This window comes from Azolla caroliniana, unplaced genomic scaffold, assembly GCF_043228905.1.
Source record: "Azolla caroliniana isolate FFs.n. ecotype wild unplaced genomic scaffold, voAzoCaro1.0.p SCAF_5, whole genome shotgun sequence".
Taxonomy (NCBI): domain Eukaryota; kingdom Viridiplantae; phylum Streptophyta; class Polypodiopsida; order Salviniales; family Salviniaceae; genus Azolla; species Azolla caroliniana.
Genome location: NW_028230440.1, coordinates 16,609,070 through 16,636,208, shown reverse-complemented (window position 1 = coordinate 16,636,208; position 27,139 = coordinate 16,609,070). Strand labels below are relative to the sequence as shown.

The window sequence follows — 27,139 nt, the reverse complement described above, 5'->3', positions numbered from 1 at the left end:
GATTTTACTTGGAAACCTAAAAGGGAAAAACCACAGGAGTCCACAAACTCCAACCGAGTCACTAAGGTAAGAGGAATACACCAAAAATAAGAAACTCTAAGGCAATAACCTTAAGTAACTCTTCTTCGTCTGATAGACGGCTACAAAGTTACAACTCTCTCTCTCTCTCTCTTACATTCTAGTTGCACACACATTGTTGCACTAGTTACAACAATGCAAATTGTACATGTCCATCTTTTTTATAATGATTTGCCCGAGTTGTATTTATACTAATACAACTTTAAGGCTATTAACAACTTTGGCCCAAATAGATGCGACATAACCTATTTACAAATATAACCCAATCACCTTTAGCCGATTCGGTTATCGATCAATCAATTTTTCAACCTCAATCGAGTTAGCTATCAACTGATTCGGCTTGTCTCTCTAGTCAGTGCCTAATCGACTCCATCCGACCCGACTCGTGCTCTACCCATCCAAAGGGACCTATTTCCTAACACATGATATGTTCTACATCTAATGTGGTTTATTTCTTCTATGATATGTTTGAGTACATTCATAAACTAAACCCATGGTTGTGCCTTCTCTAATAGATGAGATGAGAAGAGAGACTGACTGATTTCAAAGTGGGGTGAATTTCAACCAAACCCTAATTTGCAAGGAACAAAGTGCAGGTGGAGGCAAGGATGTAGGCGCATACACAACTGTTCATTGTTCACTGTTTGATATTTGCAATTCATTGTTCGTTGTTCATTGTTCGTTGTTCTCTATTCGCAGCTCTATGAATGAGTACTTTTATTTTTGTTTTAAATGAATATTTTTTCATGCATTCATATTCGTATTCGTATGTATTTGTGGGGGAGACCCCATGAATGCGAATATGTCAATCTATAATTATAATATTCACGGGTTAAAGCCAAGGAACAACCTTGAACTTAGGAATTTACAACAAATTCTATACACGGTAGCATGGGCGCTAGTTGGTCAATGCCCTTCCCTAATGTTGTGCTTGGTTGGTAACATTCATTGCAAGAATCAATATGAGTAATTAATACATTATAAGTCCTCCCTACAAGTATAGTCAAACAAACCACTTAAATAATAAATAAATAAATAAAATAAAGGTTCATAAACTCCCCGGCTTTTTATTTGACACCATAAAGGAGGCTTACTACTAATCATATTGTGAAATGCACATAAGATATCAAAACCAGTCTACTTAGCTTCTTACTTCTTAATCAATTTATAGTTGATACAACGGAACCCATTTGGGTTGGCTTGGCTAAAAAGGGTGTGCTAAAAGGGTGGGTCGACTTGGGTACATGCAACCTAAAAAGGGTGAGCTAAAAGGGTGGCACAAAGGAACACATGCATACCACAATATTTTTACAATCTATTAATGAATGATTGTTCTTTTTTTAGTGTATTAAATATTTGTTCTTATTCTTTTTTCAAAAAATAAATAAATTATTTTTTTATACTTATTTTGCAAAACGAATTGTTTTATAATATTCTTGGGGCCATTTCATATTCTCGAATATTGCAAATATCAACATCGAGAAGAGGACACATGTGTCAATCTATGCATCCAAGGAATCTTTAAATGAACCCATTGCAATTTTGGTCAAAGACTTCTTACTTTAGGATTTACCATTGGTAACAAGGAATGCCAACACCACTATTGGCAACAAGCAAAAGGAATGCAACGACTAACATGATACAATGCACATGGGCCATACCAACCATCTGTGGAACTAGAAGGAGAACACTCAAATAGGTTTATATTACCTGGTTATGCTCCATAAAGTGCATGGAGTGAAAGAATGACCAAAACATACCACGAATTTGTTGCACATATTACTTACTACATACTAAAAAACTAGTGGAAATATGCACAAATTTCTACATATAATTCATATACAATACCCATTATGAGAGAAAGATAAGATAACATACTTTATTTCTCTTCTGCGAAAGTGGATTAAATATTAATTAGTTTTGTACCAATGACTGTTTTAACTAGGATCCAATTGACTCCTTTTCTGTTACCATATTGCAATTAATTAATATATAATTCCGATTATAATAGAGAAGGGACAACATAAGACGAATACTTTAATCCTCAATTTGTACAAACTATTTTATTGGGCTACAAGAAAGTGGATTAAGTATGACTCCACACCAATTTAGCACCAATGACTCCATTTAACTACGATCCAATTGACATGTCAGCCTCCTTAGATCTGCACAATATTAACCACATAATTGATGATAGTCCATTTAGCTAGCTCCATTTAAGAACCTTGCCTCTACTGCATCCACTAAATCCAGATATCACCTTTCTCCAGTTCGCATGGGAGCCTGAAGTGGTTACATCAATTCCAGAAACCATATAAATGATACCAGTCCATGCTTGCCACTTGTGAGTAGCACGTCAAGAAAGGTGCGTTCGATCTCATCTGGTTGATAGATCATAGTGTACCTCAAGCGGCTTCTCTTTTTTTCAATATTTCTAATTAGTTGTACATTCTTCAACCTCTGAACACAATGAGTTCGATCAGTGGTCTTAAGACAATTACAATTGCCAATCTTCAAGAGGTAAAACACCACACCAACATCTATTATACAGGATCCATCAATAAGAGATGTTTCTCTACCCCAATACCGTGGCACTCTGAATCATAATGCGATCATTGTACCTTTGCAAGCTTTACATTGTACAACATTTTCATATCATGATACAAAAACACCCAATCAAATTCAAGAAGGTAAGCAAAAACTAGTTCAGGTTTAAGCTTTATTATTCATCACTTTCTGAATCGTACATTCGCCTTTTTCGTTCAAGCTCTTCATTCCCACTATCAGACCCCTGTGGGTGGTTATCCCCTACTTCACCATCACTAGCTCCAAATGCTTCTTCAATTTCATCTCGTCCCTTTCCTGAAGCTGATTTTGCAGGAGGAGCAAAATCATCTTCAGACTCAGAGAGAGCTTGTTGCTTCCTTGATTTCTTCCCCATTGGTGTGTCACGTTCCTCATTGTATTCATCCTCTTCATCAGTATCTTCCAGGCCAGCAGCTGCAATTGCATTCTGAGTACCAGCATTCTCATCATCCGATGAGTACCGTGTGGCATTTGCATCATCCTCGACCTCCTGTTCTTTGTCTAGTGAATAAGACTTCTGTTTCTTCTCACGTTTTCGTTTCTTCTTCTCCTTTTTCTTCTCAGACATGCCACCATCACCCTCATTATCATCCACCTGGAACCTATCGCGGCTCTTTACCTTCCATGCCTCCTGAAATATGAATGTGCATGTAATTATAGAAGAAAGAGAGTTTTCCAAATTCAACTTGAAACATAATCACAGAATTGTGATGCAAGTATAACTTCTATAATGTCCTACATAGAATACACCGAGTTTTTCTTTTCTAATTTGATCAATAATCCCCTAGTTTTAAAACACAATATTCTTCGGTTTGGCTTCCAATAAAGATCCATATACTTTAGTCGATTTGTCATTTTCCTCTTTTCCAGTATATCTACCAGAAATATATATTCATGATTCAATTCAATTTATAATACCAGTCTGAAAAAATCTACACAATGGGATGCCATAGAGCCCAGGAAAGAATCAGATTCTCCGCTAGCATATAACAGATATATGTATTTACATGTGTATGCTTAACTGAATGTATTTATATATGCATATGATTCCTTATCTTTAAATTGAAAAATAGGTTAGGGAGGCCAAAAATTCAGCATGTCACCAGTATTAATTTAAGTTTTTCATGAAAAATCAAGAATCATGCGTATTACCTTCAACCGTTCAAAGTTCTCTTGCTCTTCAAGGACCCTTCGCATCTCATCTTCTTGTTTCCTTCTTTCCATCTTCCACACATATATGCAAAACATGAAAAATAAGAGCTCGATTCAAATCTATCAACTAAAAACAATATTTTCCAAAACAGTTCACAGGCAACAACCTCTATCTTCCGTTCTTCTTCGGCTTTTCGTTTCGCTTCCTCCGCCATTGCAAGTTGCCTCGCAACCTCCTGTTTTTGTTTATGTTGCTGCTCCTCACGCTCTGCAGCCTCAAGGTGAACTTTTGCAGCCTCCAGTAAATGCTTACAATATTCTACATGCATCTCAATTTTCTTGCCATCGAAACCATGAGAATGATGACCAGTCATCCCAGATAGTTGACTAAAAAGGCGCAAAGCATTTTTAAGCTCTGATACTGATTGTCGGACCTGAATAACAAAAATACACAATTTTCAATTATGTTTAGAGATGCATGCCATGAGCGTTGAAGTGAGTGATATTAACCAGCTTCAAAGAAATTGATGTATGTTGACCTCATCAGCAGTACGTTTTTCTTTCTGGAGGGTTGCAGTGGAGAATTTCTGCATGGCAATTGCTGCATCAAACCTAAGCATATAATTTGAAGGTGCAAGGTGGATTGCACGTAGGAGTGAACATTTGCAGTCTTGCCATTGTTCGGCTTCATAATATGTTCGTGCCAGATACAGAAGTATTTGTGGCTCTGTATTATGATAAAACTTGCGCAAACAATTTTGATACTGAAAAAAAGAAAATGAGAACAAGAAATTGCACTTAGCACCAGGCATGGTTATGGTGAATAATAGCATCTATACTGTTGTACATATGCTCGACTTCAAAAGAAGAATTTTAGAAATCCATCAGTGGACCAGTTCCAATAACATTGTCCTTAGCTTTGAAAATAACGTTGAAACAAATAGCACTATCCATTAAAGGCATTGTAACAATCAGAAGTCAAACATCTCAAAAGCTTTGAAAATAATGTTGAAACAAATAGCATTATCCATTAAAGGCATTGTAACAATCAGAAATCAAATATCTCAAAAATGATAAACTTGTATGAGAAATCCAGACGTTACGTAAAATGACTAAAGATCTTTACTACTCTTCAATGAATAACACTTGACTGGTCTGACAAATATAATCAACAGCATTCCATCTCAAACATCACAATCATCCAGCTATGGATCCAGATTTGACTAGCTATACTGGTGGAGTTATAGCCCAATGATACACATGCACAGCAGTAGAGAATCAAGACGAATAACAATTAGGAAAAGACATAGACCTATTTTCCAGACACTTTCAGCATCAAGAAAACAACGAAGTACATCTTTAATCCACACAATCTCATATATTAAATCAGCAAAGTCCAAAGAGACTAGCTAGTCATTTGGACTCATCATTATTATTCAAGGATATTCATGCACCGTGAATTTAGAGATCTTGATCAAATTACAGGTTGGAATAAAAGATGCAGATGAGATATCTTAAAACACCTTCAAAACAATCAAGAAGACCAACTCTCGAAGCTCAAGACCCTGAATAAAATGTGCTGGCTGAATACTAAGCAAAACACTTTCCTTTTCCATAAGAATATATTGGTATTCGGAAGCATTACTTCCTATCATTCTTCTAGACTGATTCCATATACATTGCATGGATATAGATGCAATTCCACCATTTGACTATGGCCTGAATGGTCCATCCATTTTTGGATATGACTAAGTCAGAAATAAAAATAGGCTAATGTGTTTTAAGATGCCAAAATCGACGATAAGACCAAACAAGAGATAACATCTTAAAATGTTGTCTCATTTTTTAGAAGCAACAGCCAAAATAAATGTAGTTACATTATAAGGAAGTATAAAGTGACAAGTGAAATTCATTATCTATACATATAGGCTTCTCAAGTCAAATAGATTATAAATTTGGTTTCAAAAGATCTCTCCCAGCAATCCAGAATGGAGAGAACTTAGAAGAAGTGAGGAAAGCACCTGTGATGGCAAGAGATAATAGTTTTAATTTGTCGATGACAAGGGTGGCAAGAATGTCCTTGTCAACGGACCATTTGTATAGCCCTTCATTAACTTGTAGCATGAGCAAGTTATGAAGACCATTTGTATAGCCCTTCAAGAAAGTTGTGATTGTTCTTTGTTAATGAGCTTGTGTGATTGTGATTGTGATTGTATTATTGTCACCCATGCTTTGCTCCTTATCATGCAACCAATCATCTACACTGGTCTCTCAAAATCTGTCCAGCTACTTATCTTATGAAGACTCAGTCCTCAGATTCTACTTTGTAGAAAAAAGAAAGATATATTAACGTCTTTTAAGATGCCAAAATGGCCTATAAGACCAAACAAGATATTACATCTTGAAATGTTGTCTTGTCTTTGAGAAACGACAGACCAAAGTAAATAAATGTAACTACGCAAAAAAAGTAAATTGAAATAGACTAAGATGTTTGTAAAGAATCTCGTCATCATACATGTAAGATTCTCAAATCAGATATATTGTAATTTTTGCCTTCGAAAGATGTCTAGCCCAGATCGATCAAGAATGGAGAGGTCGCTGAGCCAAAGGAATCACCTGCAATGGCGGAAGATCCGGTTCTTTATCTATAGAGAAGATTCAGTGTCACAAGTGTATAAAATAGTCACAATTTAGTTCATGGCTCTCGAAACTGCATATGTGCACAATGTCTTTCAATAGCACCAAGGATTACAAAATATAGCACAAGTAGCCTTTTCCATAAGGAGAAACAAGGCCCCATGAATGTTACTCCTAGATATGTGTAGAATCATGTGTACCAATGCATATCTACAGGGACACCAAGAGCTTCTAGACACTGCATGAGCAGTGTTAAAGACTTTCCAGAAAGCAGCAATAAATCCTCTTTTTTATGGGCTCTGGACCTTCCTCAGTAAGGGCTTAAAGGATTCAAAATTGTGAACGTGTTTCAAAAACCATTCCTCTATGTCCACACTCCCAATTCTGATTCTAGGATTGAGCCATATAGTTTAGTCAAGTAATGGCCAATCATTATTCTCCACTCTTGAAGATTGGTATAATGGAATCTTCTGTTCAGCTAGTAGGAAAACTTTAACGCTTAGCTCTATTAAAGAGATATGCCAAATGGGGGAGAGGTATCACATGCATAGATAAAGTGCTCACCTACCAACACATTACGATGTTGGACCTTCCCAAATTGTAAGAGATCAATGGCATTTCTTACATTCAAAGGTAGATTCATGTAATGTGAGCCATGGGGATGGGCAGTGGGAGCTGCTTGGGATAATCATTTAGTACCTTTGCAATTTGTGCCATACCTGAAGTTAAATCAGTTGTGTGGTAGGTGATGAAGGTACATCATGATCCAGAAAGGGCAACTAGGTACAAAGGTGCACGATACAAGTCCACCTTATATGTATTCCCAAATGGTTTCATTATTCAATCTTAAGTATATGAAGAACAGTTACTTCCAGTGTACACAGTGATATGCAAATCTGGATATCATCTTATCAGCCAAGGAAAGAGATTGTATGATATACACATGCACTGAACTTTCTTTCCAGATTCAGAAGAGAAAAGCAATATCTTACCATTTTTACTGCCAATGCAAACTGGCCTTGACCTAGATAAACATGTGCCAAGTTCACCCATACATCAGGTATCTCAACAGTTATGTTACCTGCTGCTGCTTCTTGCACCTATAAATTGTAAATTCAAGTCGCAGTTCAGTAGACAGTCACTTATGAGTTACAGAATGGAGGCTCTTTTTCTGTTATCATGTGTGTATGTAGCACCAGTACCTGTGTGAATATCTCTTTTGCCATGTCAAATTGACCCTTTTCTGCTAGCACCATACCAATACCATTTGCTGCATACATATTGTTTGGGTTTTGTGACAAAGCCTTCAACCATATAAATTGCTTAATGTTAGCAAAATAGAAGAAAACATAACATGATATTTGTTCTAAGTTAGTTGGTAATCCTCATAAGGATGTATCTTATCTTGAACTTATGGTGCATGACTGAATCATGACATAACTTTTTCTCAAGTTATACAAACATTAATCTGCATTATATTGTACTTTCTAAACAGATCACTTGATGGTTAAGGTTAACACCAGTTGATTGTATGTCATTAAATATTTCCTTCCCATTTATTCCATTTAGGTCACTGTTTTGAATTCGACTTCCAATTTGGTGTTTTTAAAATATTTCATTGCAAAACTTCCTTACAAGCATTACCCTCCACTTTTACCATTTCTCCAGTAAAGTACCTTATGAAACAGCTCCCTTGCTTTCTCCAAATGAGTCGCTTCTAGTTTAGAATCCCGCTTCTCACCTCTCCCAGCTGCATAGTAATTCCAATTTCCCTGTATAATAAATTGGCAGATATATAACAATGTAATCTATAACCAAAGAGCTTTAAATTTTGATGCTTCGTTACCAAAGCTAGCAAGGAATAAGCATCTTTGCCATCTGTTTGCTGTTGAACTAATTTGAAGGTCTCCTTAGCCTTCAGCCAGTCATCTGCCTTCAATTCTACATTTCCCCGAAAAGATAAAGCATCCAAATTGTTCTCATCCATCCTGATTGCATCAGAAATCTGGCAGCACACATGTAGGTTATCAGATACCTGATTCTTCTCAACAAAGATTACATTCCTGTACTATATTCCAAGGCTATAATGTTGATATGTTGTGGTAGTGACGTTTATGGACACATAGGTTGCTATGGTCTTTTTCCCTCACTAAGGTTCTTTACCCTAGCCTACAATATATTATTTTTGTATCACCTAACATTAGAACAGGAGTTACATTTCCTTTTTCTGTTTTTTCCCTCTCTGCTTTCTCTACACAAGGCATCCCAGCAAAACGTTTGTGACTAACATTGGTATCAGCACAGGCTGGCATTCTCAACAAATCAGCCAGATCACCATCAGCAGACAGCATGCAATCAAGGTTCACATTTTCTTCTCTGCGCACTGTCAGTTCAATTCATTTTCTGCACATTGATCACGCCAATTCCTTCTGCAAGCCCCCTTCATTCATCTGCTGAATTACATGACTCTTTTGAGATGTCAGATTTGGGGCATTTACACCATTATTTGGGCAATCAGTTCAAACAGGTTGATAGTGGAATAGCTCTATCTCAAACTAATTATATTGACATATTATTGCAGCACTTTGGGTTTGAAATTGTAAACCTATTGCCACACCTATGGAAACGGGCTTGCAATTGACAATTCATAATATTGGTGATGCATTTGATGTTGTTCTCTATCAGCAGGTTGTTGGATGCTTGATTTATTTGTGCATCACTCGGCCTGATATTCAATTTTCAGTCTCGCAAATGAGCTGGTTTATGCATATTCCAGGTGTCAAGCATTGGCAAGAAGTCAAGCGTATCTATCACTATTTCTGTGATACTGTTTACATGGGTTGTTTTATCACAAGGGGGGATCATTACTACCAGATCTAGGTGATTTCTCTGAAGCAAGGATGCCCACTATCCCCTACTCTATTCGGTCTCTATATAGATGAGGTATCACATTACATAGAGAAATTCGGCGGTTCTGGAGCACACCTAGCAGGTATAGCTATACCAATATTACTATATGCTGATGACAGTGTGCTGATTTCTGACTCTCCGGAGGAACTACAAAGACATCTAAATGCCTTAAAACTATTTTGTACAGACAAAGGTTTGTCAATCAACATGGACAAAACTAAAGTGATGGTGTTTAACACCACTCAAGCATGGGCAACAAGATCAGAACCAGAATTCTTCTTGGGAGAGGAAAAGGTGGAATACACACGCTCCTACACATACCTAGGACTAACATTTACAGGACCTAGGTTCTCCTTACAGGAGACTGCTTGTGCCCGACTTTCTCGTGGATATGCAGCCCTTGGTGCTCTCGAGAGACAATGTGCACATCTGTAGTTCCAAGAGCCACGGACTAAGCTATGGTTATTTGATACACTTGTCACACCAACTCTTCTCTATGGAGTAGAAACATGGGGACTGAGTCTTAACAAGGCAAATCATTGGAAAGATTTAGAGAGACCTTTGGTGTCAATGATTGCTCGCATGATAAGGAGCAAAGCATCGGTAACCCACGATATATCCGGGCAGAGATGGGAGCAGCACCTATAATAATCGAGGCATTGTTCCGATTAGTGACATTTATCCAACGTCTTTGGGAGCTACCTAAACGAAGGTACCCAAGGTTGGCATTTATGTCATCAAACAACTAGCTGAAAATGGAGACACTCATTGTTGGTATGCTGAGGCCTTCCCAAATTGTAGCCGATCACTGGCATTTCTTACATTTTGTGGAGTAAAAAAGGTTGATTCAAGTGGGCGAAGATTTATTGCTGCTTTGTGGATTTCCGAAAAGCCTTCGACACTGTGCCATGCGCTCAGCTAATGCATCGGCTAGAAGCCCATGGTGTTCCTACAAATATGCAATGGGGAATCTATGCACTCTATGAATCCGTGTCAAGAAAAGTGCGGTCTTCAAGGGCTTGTCCGAGGCGGTTGCTAGCACAATTGGAGTGAAGCAAGGATGCCCACTATCACCCACTCTCTTCGGTCTCTATATAGATGAGGTATCACATTACATAGAGAGATTCGGGGGTTCGGGAGCACGCCTACCAATATTACTATATGCTGATGCTATTGTGCTGATTTCTGACTCTCCGGAGGAACTACAAAGACATCTAAATGCATTAAAACTATTTTGTACAAACAAAGGTTTGTCAATCAACATGGATAAAACTAAAGTGATGGTGTTTAACACCACTCAAGCATGGGTAACAAGATCAGAACCAGAATTCTTCTTGGGAGAGGAAAAGGTGGAATACACACATTCTTACGCATACCTAGGAATAACATTTACAGGGCCTAGGTTCTCCTTACAGGTGGTTGCTTGTGCCCGAGTTTCTCGTGGATATGCAGCCCTTGGTGCTCTCGAGAGACAATGTGCACATCTGTAGTTCCAAGAGCCACGAACTAAGTTGTGGTTATTTGATACACTTGTCACACCAACTCTTCTCTATGGAGTAGAAACATGGGGACCGAGTCTTAACAAGGAAAATCATTGGAAAAATTTAGAGAGAGCTTTAGTGTCAATGATTTCTTGCATGATAAGGAGCAAAGCATCGGTGCCCCACGATATAATCCGGGCAGAGATGGGAGCAGCACCTATAATAACCGAGGCATTGTTCCGATCAGTGACATTTATCCAACATCTTTGGGAGCTCCCTAAGCGAAGGTACCCAAGGTTGGCACTTATGTCATCAAGACAATTGGCTGAAAGTGGAGACACTCATTGTTGGTATGCTGAAATGCAGCAATGGTTCGGGTCACATGGCATGAGTATAAATGCACTACCCCTGTTCCAATATAGCTTGGACTGTCCCCATCTAAATATGACCAAAGTGGAAAAGAATAGAGTGATCCGAATTGATATTATTAACTTGAAAACAAGATAACATGGATCAGCCCCAAAATACCACTTGGTACAAAGATGGCCCACTATAAGACACACTTCTTACACACATCGGATGATGGATTCATCATCAGGCCACCTTATATGGACATACATATATCCTATGCGTTGCGTAGTGTGATAGGGCAGCAAAGAACTTCATCACATCAGTTACAGATTGAGGTAGGCAGATATACACGACTACCTCTAGAAGAGAGAATTTGTCAATTGTGTCATTAAGGAGTGGAATCTGAAGAACACTATGTTTGTCATTGTAGTGTCTTTTATGAAATCAGGGGGAGATATCATTGCCTCTTTAAACAAGGCTTTGGCCCACTACGCAAGGTAACGGAATATGAGGACCAACGATGCCTAGGACTTTTCTTGCTAGAGCTCAAGAGACATCGGGAAAAGTTGTTGAAGAATACAGCCATACAATCTCATCCAAAAAGAACAATCACAACTTTCCTTAGCCCCATCACTCCTACTATTGATGCTAAAAGTCAATCATGGGATACATAAATGGGCTCCAGACCAAGACATAACAAAGGGGTTACAATTGATCGGGCAATAGCAATTTGTTGTGCACGTAGACCCCGGCCCCATGGACTACGAACTCGATACCCTTGCCATCGACAGATAAAAGCCATTATCTCCCGCCATCGTCGGTGCTTCCCTCGCTTCGGAGACATTTCCATTCTGGACTGACCTATGCCAGAGATCTTTCGAAGACAAAGCTACAATATATCTAACTTGAGAATCTCACATGTGCCAAAAACCAGATTCCCTCGTTTCTTTTCTTTTCATCTTATTTACTTTTATATTTACTGTGTAATATCTATTTTATTTTGATTTGTGCTCAAAGACGAGACAACGCTTAAGATGTAATCTCTTGTTTGGTCTTATAGGCCACTTTGGCCTCTTAAAAGAAGTTAATATATCTTTCTTTCTTCTTTCTTCTTCTTTAGCTGTTTTTTCCGTCTCTGTTTTCTCTGCGAGCCTAGGTTCTCCTTACGGGAGGCTGCTTGTGCCCAACTTTCTCGTGGATATGCAGCCCTTGGTGCTCTCGAGAGACTGTATATAACGTCTTTGGGAGCTCCCTAAATGAAGGTACCGGCACTCATGTCATCAAGACAACTGGCTGAAAATAGAGACATTCATTGTTGGTATGCTGAAATGCAGCAATGGTTCGAGTCACATGGCATAAGTATAAATGCACTATCCCCATTCCAATATAGCTTGGACTCTCCCCATCTAAATATGACCAAAGTTGAAAAGAATAGAGTGATCCGAACTGATATTATTAACTTGGAAAACAAGATAACATGGATCAGCCCCAAAATATCACTTAGGTACGAAGATGGCCCACTCACACTTTTTACACACATCGGAGGATAGATTCATCATCAGGCCACCTTATATGGACATACATCTATCGTATGTGTTGCATAGTATGATAGGGCAGCTGCGAACTTCATCAAATCAGTTAGAGATTGAGGTAGGAAGATATACATGAATACCTCTAGAAGAAAGAATTTGTCAATTGTGTCATCACAAAATGGAATCCGAAGAACACTATGTTTGTCACTGTAGTGTCTTTTATGAAATCACAGGGAGATACCATTGCCTCTTTAAACAAGGCCTTGGCTCGCTATGCAAGGTAATGGAATATGAGGACCAATGGTGCCTAGAACATTCCTGCTAGAACTCAAGAGACACAGGGAAAAGTTGTTGAAGGACAATAATACAACCACATAAACCATCCACAAAGAACAATCACAACTTTCTTTAGCCGCATCACTCCTACTAATGCTACAAGTCAATCAAGTGATACACAAATGGGCACCCGACCAAGACATAACAAAGGGATTACAATAGATTGGGCAATCACAATTTGTCATGCATGTAGGCCCCGGTCCCATAGACCACGACCTCAACATCCTTGACATCGACAAATAAAGGCCATTATCTCCTGCCATCACAGGTGCTTCCCTTGCTTCGAAGACCTCTCCACTCTGGATCAATCCATGCTAGAGATATTTCGAAGAAAAAAGTTATAATGTATCTAACTTGAGAATTTCACATGCTTCCCTTGCTTTGGAGTCCTCTCCATTCTGGGGTCGATCCATGCTAGAGATATTTCGAAGACAAAAGTTATAATATATCTAACTAGAGAATCTCACATGTGCCAAAAACCAGATTCTTTTGACTCTTTTTATCTTATTTACTTTTATATTTACTAAGTAATATTTATTTTATTTTGATTTGTTCTCAAAGACGAGACAACACTTAAGATGTAATCCCTAGTTTGGTCTTATAGGCCATTTTGGCCTCTTAAAAGACATTAATATTTCTTTCTTTCTCTCGTCCAGATATTCTTGCAGGCCACTGCAAGTCAAAGAGCAATTAACGTAATAAATTTTAGCTCTATACTCAGTCTCAACTATGGGGTGTGTCCTGAGTTAAAACAAGATTAACTCTCTTTAAATAACTGATGCCTACTTACCAGCTCCAAACATGCACTCATTTTATTACTTGTTCGAGCAAGTGCAGCAAGTCGCAAGCATGCATCCACATAGTTTGGATACTGCACAAACAAATACAACGCTTCAGAAAATGCAACTTTGTAGTTCATTGTAAATTCTTCTCCTGGATACATACGCATAACAAGGGAGGGGAATGGAATTATATCTGTGTGAGTGGCTAAGCTACTGCAAACAGCTCATAAGATAATTGTAATTTAACCTTGAAAAGAATCAATTTATATAGAACTGCCGCTTTCTCTATTTGATGGGTTTGTTCATAAAGTCTTGCTTGATTGAAGAGAATTGTAACTTTCCCTGCAGGTATATCTAGAGAAATCCCTTGATCTTCGAAGCGATGGAAGAAATCATTGCCTGCAAAATCATTTGAAAAACCAGAGAACCCATATATGTCCATGCTTTTAAGAAGTACAGCATCAAGATCAGTCCATACACCTTCTCCTAATGCCTCTTTGAAAGCTTGTTGAGCCAACTACAAATAATATATAATTATGTCAAAAGTAGTATGCATAATTAAACAAAAAGCTAAGAAGAAAGAAAAACTGCTCGGAATCTCTTACATCATATTCCCCTCGCTCAAAATGTAGCAAGCCTATGTTGTTATGTAGCTCGATTGACACTTTTGCAGGGTTCTTTTTCAGCAAGTTCAATGCCTATCAAAATTCCAGATATCTTATTCCAGATTTCATGAACCACCATACAAAGAATGAGAGAACATGTAATGCTCAAAAAGAATATACCATCTTAAATGCATCAAGAGCTCCACTTATATCAGTTGATACTAGAAGTTCCCCCATCTCTATCCATGCCTTAAATATAAAAAAGGAACTGATTTTGAAGCTTCCAGGTTCAAAAACCACAATTACTTTAGAAACAATGTTACATGAAATATCCTATAATTATAAATACTTTGGTACAGGATCTTGCCAAAGTCATCATGAATCATAAATAGTTGTTATTTAAAATCAACTTTATTATCCCCTATCAATCAAATATTTTTTAAATGCTTATATCCACCATCCAACAGTGCATTCTTTTAAATGGAACCTCAGACCATTTCTTTCATATTACTCCTCTTACATATACGACAGGATAAGCAGAATGTGGAATGTCAGCCTACACCTGACACTTCTTGCACCACCTCTTTCGTCTTTTTACTACCCATTTCTTTGACACCTTATCAAGCATCCAAGTAAGCTGAGAAAGCAACTAAGATCCATGTCGTTTGCATTGACCTCCAGAAACATTTTGAATCTGAGAACCCATGGTTCTTCTGAATTACAATATGGACTTAGACAATAACAATGGGACATATTATATCTCTGCTGATTTGTAGAAAATGCCAAATAAATATTGTTGAGAAGAATGAGATACATCCTGAACCGTTACAAGGCCAACTTTGTCATCCTCAACCATTACAAGGCCAACCTTGTCATCCTCAACCGTTACAAGACTCGACCTTGCCATTCAATGATATCAACTTTTGAGGTGATGTCAAGATGACAACAAAAGCTCTATATGTGGAGAATTAATCTCTTCCATCAGCCAAGGGTGCCATTCCACAAGGTTCAAACTATGTTGCCTCGAAAGTGGTGATGTAAGAGCTAACAGAAAGCTTTGCTCAAGGATTCATGTATGTGAACATTAATGGCTTTGCCTTTGAAATCTACAGAGCTTTTCGGCCTGACATATGTGGTCCATTGAAAGTTCATGGCTGTGCCACATTTTCTCAGCTTTGGTTTCCGACTGATAGCTTGCATTGGATTTTCACCAAGTGTCATTTCTGCCTTACGAGGCTAGGAAACCAAGAGTTGTCATTACTTGAATCATCACTAGAAAACTTGAAGGGTCCATCCCTGAGTGTTTTCTACCATTGTCATTACTAGAAAAATTAAAAGGGTCTATCCCTTAGTGTTTTCTCCCCAAGGCCAGCCTCCCCTTCTACCCATGCTATTTCTTCCCATACCTTGCCTCCTTTAAGTTCCATATCTGCATTTCTGCCCCCCCAGAGCCCATAACCAGTCCCTATGTGCTTCATTCTTCAGAGCCTACCCTCTCACAAGTTTTAAATACATATATTTAATTCAGAGTAATAAAAAATCTTAATTGTGCAACAATATTCACATTTTAACGAAATGGACGTCTTTAAGCAGGATGTATTATATGCTTACACTACCATATGCAACCCATTTTGTGGTATCTCATGGAGCTGCTGAACTACAAGAGTGCGAAATTAGAATAATATATCATAAGTAGATAGCGAAACTTCATGATACCTCAGCATCATGTTGATTTATTCTGGTTGCTTTCTTGAAATTTTCTAAAGCTTTTTCATGGTTCCTTTGCTGAGAATGTATATGTCCTATAGCCTTCCAAGAAACACCAGATAAAATACATCATGTAATCCAAAATGGTATCAAGTAATTCAATTTCAAGAACAGTAAAACTAACCTTGAGACACTCACAACTCTCAGGTTGAACCTCCATCACTTTTTCGAAGTTTGACATCGCACTTTTTAGGTCATTAAGCTTCAATTGAACCTGGCCCAGGCCTGTAGTAAGTTTCAAAAAACAGTGAAAAACTTCAAAGGCAAATAAAACAAACTACTCATTATTGATTAAATTAATAATTCTGAGCCTAAAGTCATAAAGATATGACTTTTTCTTGCTGACGCAATCATGAAATGGATGGGTATCGTGTTCACTCAACACGTCTCAATACAAGTTCAGGGAACAGATTAAATAGATTAAAACAACTCAAACACATGCTCATGATTCCATTTCCACTTTATGATCCAATAACACAAATATCGAATGTCACCAAGAATTTAACCAAATCCATGGGACTAACATCACATACTCACCATAAAAAGGTAGAACAAAGTCTTTTGGGCTCTTCAGTTCCTTCACTGATGCCCGGTAATAAAGTGCTGCTGTCTCATAGTCACCCTGAGTACAAAATAGTGAATATAGTTCCTGTTTCTTTGTGAACACAATACAACCCTCTATTTCCAAAACTAGTTTCCTAATTTTGCATCCCCATTTTACAATACAAACACGGTACCAATAGTGGTATTGAAAACCTTAGTCTGTTAATAAAACCAGAAAGTAAACAATATAAATTTTATGACAGTCCAAATTTAGCATAAAAATGTTAGAAAAAACATCAATTATTGGGATCGCATACGAAACCAAACATATTCAGGAAGAAAACAAAAACACCACTTCTAATTCATGCCTAACCTTTGCATGATAAGATCTTGCAAGATTGTAAAAAGAATGAGATTTTAGAATCGAGTTGTCTGTTGATGCCAAGGCAACCTCCATAAGCTGTTCCACCAAAACGTGTTGCCCTGTGAAGAAGTAATGGTTTGCCAGATGATTCAATGCCATGGCACAGAATGGATATATTTCATAAGCTTTTGCTAATTTCTCTAACCCTTCCCGAACCCCTTCAGCTGCATTATAAAGTACAGAAGTGTCAGTAAATCAATCATCTCAACAATCGCAAAGCATGAAGTTCAGCATTAAACTCACGTTCATTGGTATTTAAATCCATCACACCCAGAGCTACCAGAGCTTCGACATTCTCGGGATCCAACTGCCACATGAACCAACGCAAGTAACATATTTACATTTGCTAATTGTGGTTTCAATCAGGAGAGCAAAGAGCTGAAATCTAAACGGAGAGTGAATATATTTTTCAGATCCAGAACTAATGATTATAATTTAAAACCAATTTAATGGGATGATGACTGAATTGAACACAAGTATTGGATATCCTATGTTTATTTCTTCATATGCAGCTGAATCTATGAGAAAACGAAATGGTGCTTAAAATGTGTGTGAAAAGGTTCAGGAACCCAAAACCTGAAAGGCATTGGAGTCATGGACTCCACAACCGATTAGATTAACATATGATCCGTTGAAGTTGGAATACAGTTATAAGTATATACCTTCACCACCACACAAAATTCTAGGCTTAAATTTTGACCATAGGGGTACCACAAAATGCACAATAAGAATTTAAATCCAGTTAATTGTAACGAACAAATCAAATCACAATAAATAAAAACAAGCAAAAAGCTCATGCCTATCAGATATCTACATTGCCTTCATAGAAAGATATATTAACATCTTTCTTTATGCCCACTATTCCTACTCATGCTGCAAGTCAATCAAGGGCTACACAAATAGGCTCCTGACCAGGACATAGCAAAAGGGGTTACAGTAGATTGGGCAATAGCAATTTGCCATGCACTTAGGTCCCGGCCTCACCACCCCAACCTCACTATAAGATGGCCCTGGCCTCATGGGCCATCCTGAAGATTTGCCATGCACGTAGGCCCCGAACTCATCAACAGATAAAGGTCATTATCTCTCACTATCACAGGTGCTTCCCTTGCTTTGGAGACCTATGTGAGAGATTATCATGCAGGCAATAATAGACAGGATGATATTTATTAAGGAAGACGGTTTTATGATCAAACTATTCAGTAAGATCCTGCTATCTAATAGAGCGATGGAGACAAATATATCATATAACAGAAGATGCATTTGATGCCTATCAGCAATTATTTGTTAAACATTAACACAGCCGCAATACCTGCAATACTCGCTCAAAAGCTTGCCGAGCTTTCTTCATTTGTCCAAGACGATAGCGGCAAATGCCTAAACCAAGCCTTACTGCAGGTGGGCAACGTGGATGGGCACGCAATGCTCTCTGTTATGATAGCAATCAAGGGCATTTCAACAAGGATACCATGTCAAAACTGTTAGCACAATCTGCCTACCTTATAAAGCTCTAAAGATTCTTGAAAATGTCCACGATTGAACTCAACACATGCCTGTGCATAATACCAAATTAATCTCATTATACGACCAGATAAAGGATAATTTAACAAGGCCATATGTGCACTGAGAAATTTACCTGACCCAATAATGCAGGAACATTATCTGGCCTACCATCCAACACAATTTTAAAAACATGCGAGGATTGATCAAGATCCCCCTTCGCCAACAATAACTGTCCTGGAAAAACATAATATGAAATCTGAAATGTAGAACAATTGACAAACAACAGAAACATTCCAGGGTCTATTATGAATAATACAACAATGGAATACCAACCTTTACCAACAAATGTTGTCGGTTCATCCTGATCTATTCTAGATGCCTTATTATAGTATTGTGTTGCTCGGATAAAATATTCTTCCCTCTCACGTTGTTTTGTTTCAACTTTCCCAAGATTGCTGTAGTATGCTCCTAGAGCATTGAGGATTGCAATGCGGTCATATTTGACATCACTATAGTATTCATCAATCTCTGTTCCAAGAGAGGCAGGTAGGGTATAAGTTCTAAAATGAATAAACATGGGCATTCATTATTAATGAAGCATTCTTCATAATGTAATACAAAGTGTATCCTGAACCAGACAGTGGTAGTTACCAGCGTCTAACCAAAAATATTTTTCCTTACACATGCAATGTCTTTCCCAAACAGTAATATCACCTATTTCTGTATTTGTAGTGTTATATTAACTATTGTATTGGTTATGGCATGTCGATATTACATTCAGTAATAATATACAAATATGCAATACCTATTTTGAATATTAATTAAAACATCCAATTACTTTCCGAACCACTGTGTCTACAAACAGAAAGAACGAAGAAATGAAAGACATAATAACATCTTTCCAGATGCAAAAATGGCCTATAAGCCCAACACGAAAGAAAGATATTAGTGTCTCTAAAAGAGCATGTAGCCTGGGAGACTTAACAAATATTACAACGGTTTATGTTAACATGTCAATGTGACTTGGTCATGTACCTCAATAGTAGGTGATTACTAACAGTTTTGATTGGATGGATGAAATCTGTTTCTACACTTGGAAGCATTTTGAAGTTTCAAGGTTTTCCTCACTGTGGTCAAAGTATGCTTTAGTCCATGATGAGAATCATCCAAAAGTGGATATTCTGCTTTGCCAAAAAGTGGCAAGGTTAATGAACTAGATCAATTGCATAGGTAGCACAAAGAATCTGGAGCTGTATTCTTTGTGGCACTAACTGATTCATGGAACTTTGCTACACAGACTTGCTGGTTGTGGCCAGGTAAGGCGGGAGGCTCTGAGCTCCAGCATGCACATAATCTGCCAGAGGTAAGCTCGCCCAAATGCAGCTGAATATGGATGCAATGTAAGTCTTCCATCCTACATATTGCACAACCGTATATAAACCTCAAATTAGTCTTGATTGAAATGCTATTGATATCTCTAGCCATTTGCTTGGCATGCCCTCTGCAAGAGCCTACCCATCTTCTACTTTGAAACTGAGATGTGGATATTCTTCTGGCTGAGTGATTAGATTTACTAAAAGATGTAATGAGAACACAAAGATGTATAGTTTGTGTGCGTACACAAGTGTTTCACACTCACGTAAATTCGCACTTCACACCAGAAATTCGTAAGTTTGAATGAGATCGAAATTCACAGAAGGAAGTGATCAGCAATAAAACAAGTAGGGTTACATACGTGAGCTTTAAAAAGTTACAAGAATTATCAGTTCACAACAATGGTATAAATTTGAGCTATTATCAGCTTTCACACATGAATTGCATGAAGGATACAATGAGTGTCACTATCACAGAAACTCCACATATAATCATCACATCCTTTCCATACAAGTCAGTCAGACAGGTCCTTGATTCCTTCCATTCTGCATTAGTCAGTGCACATACAGCAAGTATCTACTTCGTGCACTGTGTGCCACAATGCACATATCTGCTAGGAGTTATATTTAAATTTACTTAAAAGTAGCCAAACAAACAAACATATGATATAGACACATAAGGGGCACTCAAGTTGATAAGCAGTAATGTACCTGGACTTGAACCTTCTTCCAAAATCTGTAAAAACTCTTTGATTTTCCCTTGTTTGAAATATTCTCTCTACAAGTATGTAAGGTATAGCAGAAAAATCAGCATAACTGACAGTGTTTAAGTCTTGGGGAAGAAAAAATGCAAACTTTCAAAATGGGAACCACTATATATATTTATATATATACATTAACTTCTGAGAGCACAAAATGGACAGCTATACATGAATTATAAGTAGACTGGGCATCAGCAATTGCACAAAATCCTTGTGAGAGAGAAAATGATTCCTAGAATATATTGTAGCACAGGCAATAATCAGCATAATATCCCATGCTAACATTTATGTATCCAAAACGAGAACACTCGGAGCCTTACTATATACCATGTGGAATAAATAAATTTCTCGTGGAATACACAATGCTTACAGATAAAATAGCAATTTTTTTCAGGAAGGCTTCCAGCATATACAATGTCAGGCATTGATTTTCCATGAAATCTCTATTAATTTTCTGTATCCTACCTTCAAATCAATGATAATTCAGTATGATGAATCAACTTGCGAAATGAATTATCTCTTGCTCTTTCTGCATTTTTCGTTGAAGATGGATGCCTACCAAAGAAAAGTCCAGTATAGCAAGAATAAACTTGCAACATGATTTCTTCTTTTAATCTTCTGTAATAATTAATTTTCCCACAAAGGAATTCAAATCAAGGAAATTCTAGTACTGTTAATCAGCTTCGTATCCCTCTCAAACCTAATCTCCCCCCCTTCAAAACGGGGGGGGGGGGGGGGGGCAAATGTTTCAGGTTTCCAATTATTTTCCTTTCCATTGTAGCATATATTTCAGGTTTCCAATTATTTTCCTTTCCATTGTAGCATATGTTTCAGGTTTCCAATTATTTTCCTTTCCATTGTAGCATAGAGAGGGAGGGAAGCTTACTGCGAAGACGAGCCAGAGGTTAAGGGGGGCTTGCTCAGCCTTGAGGATGTCGAGGATGTCGGCTGCGTCACGAGGGAGGAGGTCTAGATCCACACGCACCTCCTCCGACGAGTTCTGCACGGGGATGTACACGCACGCCATCGCGGCCTGCCTCCCACACACACACACACACAGATTCCACGCACAGCAAAACCAAACACACTCTCTATCGCACAGAAGAGACAGAGACAGAGAGACAGAGAGATTATTCTTTCCCCTGTTTTTTTTGTGTTGTTGGGGGGGGGGGGAGTGTGGCACAACTAGTATGTACAGATCAATATGTAAGTAAGTAAGTAAGAAGTAGAGCTTCTTCCTTTGTTAGCTTTAATCTTAGCTTTAGCTTTGCTTCGGGATGGATTGATCGAAATTCGCAGTGTGCTATTATTCCAATTTTGACACTCTCGCGTTCCATCCTTAGCACCCCTAGTAATCTAATCTTTCGTCGATAATCGCACACTTCATGGCATCGCCCGAGAACTCTTCCACTCCCCAGCTTTTAAACCATTCCATAATGTCGACAGCACACCCAGCCATATGATTCATAAGCATATTAGTTTTTGTGCACCTTGCATCCAACATTCCTAAGCATGTTTCATCATATATAGCATTCACTTGATAACTCCAATAACTCTTCCACTCCCTAGATTTTAAACCATTCCATGATGTCCCACACCTAGCTAGATGAGATAGATTTTGATCTTAGTAGTTTTTTGTACCTTGCATCCGACATTGCTAAACATGTTTGAGCAATCTATGTGATCAAGCATATTATCGACTTTTGGGTTATGCTTTGTATACTTTGCGCATGGGCTAACATCTCTATAGGCCGAGCACTTGTTTCTAATATCATGACAAAATAGGATGTTGAGGATTTAACTCCCATGTAAGAACATTTTTTGAACTTTCAATATTTTACTCCATGCAATAAGTGAGATGGTGCCATTGAATGACGTTGTTGAAAATCAAACTCAACTTCCCTAGTGTGGGAACACACCTTAGGAATAGCGAAGTGTATGAGCACCCCACTACTTTGTATCATAACTTATGTGTCATAGAAGTTAGTCCTATGACACATAGTTAGTAGGTGGTTAAGTCTCCACCTCTTTCCCAAGAGGTGGTTGTAGTGAGAGAATATAGAGCGATGGTGACTACATAAGCACATTCTCATCTTCTTTGTAACTATTGGTTATTGTTTTCTTGTGTATATAGTTTTTTTATTTATAGAGCGATGGTGACTACATAAGCACATTCTCCTCTTCTTTGTAACTATCGGTTATTGTTTTCTTGTGTATATAGTTTTTTTATTTTTCTTGTCTATCTTGTGTGGACTCTCTCTCTCTCTCTCTCTCTCTCTCACACACACACACACATCTCTTCCACTGCACAGAATCACACTCGATTCTTTATATGGTATCAGAGTAAGGTTAGCTTGATCCAAGCCCATCCGCGCGTGTTGTGTATATGCTGGTGTTCACGAAGAATTGACCAATCATTGTAGTAGCAACCCTACACAGTTCGTATCATAGAGAAGAAGAAGAAAACTTGTTTCAACCAAGTAGACCATCATGAATACTCAAATGGGTCGTTCTCTCCCCTGTGAAAAGCTTGACAGAAATAACTTTGCATCTTGGGAATACAAGATGCACCAATACCTTGTCGTCCAAGGTTATTAGAGTTATATTGAGTGAGCACAAGAAGCGCAACCCAGCCCAACACACGTTGACTACTCAACATGGGAACAAGCGGGAAGCCATGTGTTGTATTGCCTAGCATCATGTGCTCATGATCACATGCTTGGCTATATTCGAGAGGTCAGAACGTTGAAGGAGGCATGGGGGAACCTCAAAAATATATTTGCGGCCAATGCAGCTGCATGGAAACTTCAACTCCGTCAAGAGTTGAATAACATTCAAAAGAGGGATATGTCGATCGGAAGCTACACTTTGAAGATCAAGGAGTTGTGTGACTCCCTTGGATTGATCAATGTTAACATCGACGACGATAAAATGGTGCAAATATGCCTCGGCGGCCTAGCAGCTCAGTTCGGTGCAATAAGTTTGGTTGTCCTTGCAAGGGAGAATCCTCCCTCCTTCTTCAATCTTCAGTCGATGATTAAAGGTCAGTAACGCTTACAGTTCAACGTCTAATACGTAATTTTATTTGGGGGAACACTATTTCAGACAATTCTGTAGCAAAGGTAGCTTGGCCGGTTCTTATACAGTCTAAACAAGAAGGAGGTCTAGGTTTGATTGATCGCCTTTATGCAAAGTAAAGCCTTACTTGTTAAACATGTTGTTAGGAGTTTATTGCCAGGAGAGGAGTTATGGATTCAACACTTACATAAGGTTAAGCCATAAGTAGGTGGTCAATGGGATTATAGTCTTAGATGGTTCTTTAATTCAAATTTTTCGTTACCTAAGTCCATTGTTGGGTCTTTAGGTTTCTTTAATGGAATTTTTTGGGCATGCGAAAGTCTTCGGCAAGCACTTGTTTTCTTGCCACCAAAAAGTTATCGTCAATTCATGTATCAACCGTTGATATGGAACCTTTATTTACTGATAATGTTGCATGTGTTTTGGGTCTACACCCTAGGTTATCTTGGGTTGCAATGGATAGTGGTCTAGCCCGTACGATTTGTGGACACTCATGTTGTCTTTGTAGGTACAAGATTTTGGTGATAATCGATGACAATGAGATGGTTGATGTGGACTTGAGGAAGTTGGTTTCTGTTTTTTGACCAGGATGAGTGATGATGGTGTGGGGGTTGAAGCATATTATCATGAGGAGGTGAGGAAATTTTTTTAGACTTATTTGGTGTTGTTAGTACAGAATTTTGGTGGAAATCGGTGAGATGGAGAGATGGTTGGCGAGATGGTTGATGTGGACTGAATGAAGCAAATGTTATGTTTCTCATAAGGATGAGTGATGATGGCATCGGGGATTGAAGCATATTTCCATGAGGCGAGGTAGAGAGGATTCTCATTTTGTTTCTGTAGATAAAAAAATTCGATGATAATCGACGAGAGCTAGATGGTTGATGTGGATTAAATGAAGCTGATTTTCTGTTTTTTATTAGGATGAGTGATGATGGTGTGGGGGCTGAAGCATACCATGAGGAGATAAGGAAACTTTCTAGACTCATTTTGTTGTTATTCATACAGGACTTTGGTGGTAATCGGCGAGATGGTTGATGTGGACTGAATGAAGCAGATTCTTGTTTTGTGATAAGGATGAGTGAAGATGGTGTGGGGGTCGAAGCATACTTTCTTGAGGAGATGAGGACACTATATCATCTCGTTGTTATAGGTACATGATTTTGGTGGTAACCATCGACATGGCTGATGTGGGAACATGAATAATACTTCTTGAGGTTTTGATAAAGCTGAGTGTTGATGGTGTGGAGGTTTCATAGAAGTATATTCTCGATGGTCGTGGAGATGAAGGAGACGGTCAGTTTCGACATGGGAGAGGATAGTTGTGGGCTAACCAAGGCGGCCCACAACTATTGTCCAAAAAGAAAGTCCTTCGAGAAGGTATCAAGGTTCATGCTCATATTTGACAAAAAGGTTTTTTAACAAAGAATACCCATCTTGGAAGTAGTTTAGTATGGATGTATGCAAAATATGGTAAGAAGCACAGAAAGTGCTACTACAGCTTCCTTACTATGATACGACTTCATGGAATGTTGTAAATGTAGGATATGCTAACCAGAAAAAGGTTATAGAGTGTTGAATTGCTTTGAAGTAATGCAAAAAGAGGGTCTCTCTCCAAATGAAGTGACTTTGATTTGCATCTTGAAATCTTGTGGCAACATAGAAGGAATAGTAGATATGAAGAATCAATTTCAAAATGAATTTGCGAGTAAGAGCTTATTAAGGGAGAATATCATGCTTGGCAGTGCTTTGATTAATATGTTTAGAAAATGCGGTGAGCTTGGAAAAGCACAAAATATTTTTGAAGAGCTTCCTGTTCGTGATGACATTTCATGGAATTCACTAATTGCAGGGTATGTTGGACATGGGGCTATACCATTAAGCATTGAATTGTTTGGAACTTATGCAAAACAAAGGCCTCTCTCCAAGTATACTAACCTTTTTTGGCATCGTGAGAGTTTGTGGCAACACAGGAGATATACAGAAAGGAATACTAATCCATGGTATATTTATAAGCAAGGGTTTTCTGGAGAAGAATGCAGTGATTGGAAATGCTTTGATTGACATGTAGGTGGAATGTGGTGTACTCATGAAGGCTCAAGAAGTGCTCGAAGGGCTTCTTGTCCGAGATGTAGTCTCTTGGTCTGCATTAATTTCAGGGTATACCCAATAGGGGCAAGATCTTGAAACACTGAAGAGTTTTGAACATATGCAAGGGAGGGGCTTTCTCCTTATGTGATCTCATTCATTTGCATTTTAAAGGCTTGTGGAAACATAGGAGCTCTATACAAGGGTAAACAAATGCATAATATGATTCTCAACTCAAGGTTGCTAAAAAATGATGTTATGTTTAGAAATACCTTAGTGAATATGTATTCTCAAAGGACAATATATGCATGCAAAGGCCATCAAAGTTGGTTTTGATGGAAATGTGGTTGTGGGAAACTCTTTGATTCATATCTACATAAAATGTGGTCTGATAATGGATGTAAGAATGGTCTTTGATGAACTTATTTTCCGTGATATCATTTCATTTAAATGTGATTGCATCTAGATATGTTGACTATGGGTTCGAAAAGCAAGTGTTTTATTGCCTGGAGCAAATGCAAGTAGAAGGATTTTCTCCCAACCCTACTTCATTCATTTGCTTTTTGAAAGCTTGTTTTCGAACATAGTCTCTAACAAGGCAGAACATGGAGGTCACAAAAACAAGTGCTCTTATTGAGATGTATGCAAATTGTGGAAGTATACTTGAAGCTCAACAAGTCTTTGCTATAGGACGAGCAAGAAGTCTTACTGAATGGACTAGTTTAATTTCGGGATATGCTCCAAATGGAGAAATTGTACAGAAAACATTTAGCACTATGATGGTTTCAAATATCATCTCATGGAATGCACTGAAAAGAGGCTATAGAGACCGTGGATATGCTGAGGAGGTGTTGTATTAGTTTTGAACAAATGCAAGACAATATATGTATATTGTTTACTTTATTTTTAATACCAATGGAGGATATTTTTTATGGAAAAAAAAATCATAGAGTCTGCTTCATTGAAAAGAAAGGTTGAATTATCGTTCATGGTCAAAGGGAAGGCCGAATGTTTATCCTCGAGTTGAATGGGCAAAATCGACCATGTTCACAAAAGGCCATAAAGTTGACACCCACATAGAGCTATGACACAAAAGAATTGGCCATATCAAACTCCACAAGCACAAAGGCATGCAAACGAAAGGAGCCGTTA

At 38.1% G+C, this 27,139-nt stretch overlaps 2 protein-coding genes and 1 long non-coding RNA gene across 3 annotated transcripts; 2 read left to right on the top strand and 1 right to left on the bottom strand.

The window, feature by feature from the left end:
- Nucleotides 1–2,053: 2,053 nt before the first annotated feature.
- On the bottom strand, nt 2,054–21,909 carry ELF8 (binding protein). The gene is made up of 23 exons (XM_087320006.1): nt 21,708–21,909; nt 20,772–20,838; nt 19,021–19,215; nt 18,821–18,921; nt 18,684–18,737; nt 18,497–18,613; nt 17,428–17,491; nt 17,134–17,348; nt 16,755–16,839; nt 16,342–16,442; nt 16,167–16,259; nt 14,631–14,699; nt 14,451–14,543; nt 14,093–14,362; nt 13,854–13,934; nt 8,300–8,458; nt 8,130–8,225; nt 7,656–7,757; nt 7,446–7,553; nt 4,356–4,580; nt 3,984–4,250; nt 3,817–3,888; nt 2,054–3,295 (listed from the first exon to the last, which is right to left on the bottom strand). Exons 1-23 carry the CDS (start codon nt 21,846–21,848, stop codon nt 2,801–2,803), a joined length of 3,270 nt encoding a protein of 1,089 aa, XP_087176132.1. The 5' UTR covers nt 21,849–21,909; the 3' UTR covers nt 2,054–2,800.
- LOC147864235 (uncharacterized) lies at nt 21,005–21,893 on the top strand. Its single transcript, XR_015529834.1, has 2 exons — nt 21,005–21,034; nt 21,690–21,893. It is a non-coding gene; the product is annotated as an uncharacterized LOC147864235 (long non-coding RNA).
- A 3,667-nt stretch (nt 21,910–25,576) lies between the features above and the next one.
- Nucleotides 25,577–26,847, top strand: LOC147864233 (putative pentatricopeptide repeat-containing protein At3g15130). Its single transcript, XM_087319739.1, has 5 exons — nt 25,577–25,856; nt 25,971–26,059; nt 26,162–26,226; nt 26,454–26,508; nt 26,575–26,847. The coding sequence occupies exons 1-5, from the start codon at nt 25,577–25,579 to the stop codon at nt 26,845–26,847; spliced, it is 762 nt and encodes a 253-aa protein (XP_087175865.1).
- The last annotated feature ends 292 nt before the right edge of the window (nt 26,848–27,139 follow it).

What these genes read in the sequence shown, in the direction of transcription:
- LOC147864233 (XM_087319739.1), top strand. Translation starts at nt 25,577, where the DNA reads ATGAAGAATCAATTTCAAAATGAATTTGCGAGTAAGAGCTTATTAAGG. An exon ending in TGGTCTGCATTAATTTCAGG is followed by an intron (nt 26,060 to 26,161) that starts GTATACCCAATA and finishes TGCATTTTAAAG; the next exon opens with GCTTGTGGAAACATAGGAGC. An exon ending in ATTGCCTGGAGCAAATGCAA is followed by an intron (nt 26,509 to 26,574) that starts GTAGAAGGATTT and finishes TTTCGAACATAG; the next exon opens with TCTCTAACAAGGCAGAACAT.
- ELF8 (XM_087320006.1), bottom strand. Translation starts at nt 21,848, where the DNA reads ATGGCGTGCGTGTACATCCCCGTGCAGAACTCGTCGGAGGAGGTGCGT. An exon ending in CTTTGTTCTACCTTTTTATG is followed by an intron (nt 16,443 to 16,754) that starts GTGAGTATGTGA and finishes AACTTACTACAG; the next exon opens with GCCTGGGCCAGGTTCAATTG. An exon ending in CAAAAGAGATATTCACACAG is followed by an intron (nt 7,554 to 7,655) that starts GTACTGGTGCTA and finishes TACAATTTATAG; the next exon opens with GTGCAAGAAGCAGCAGCAGG.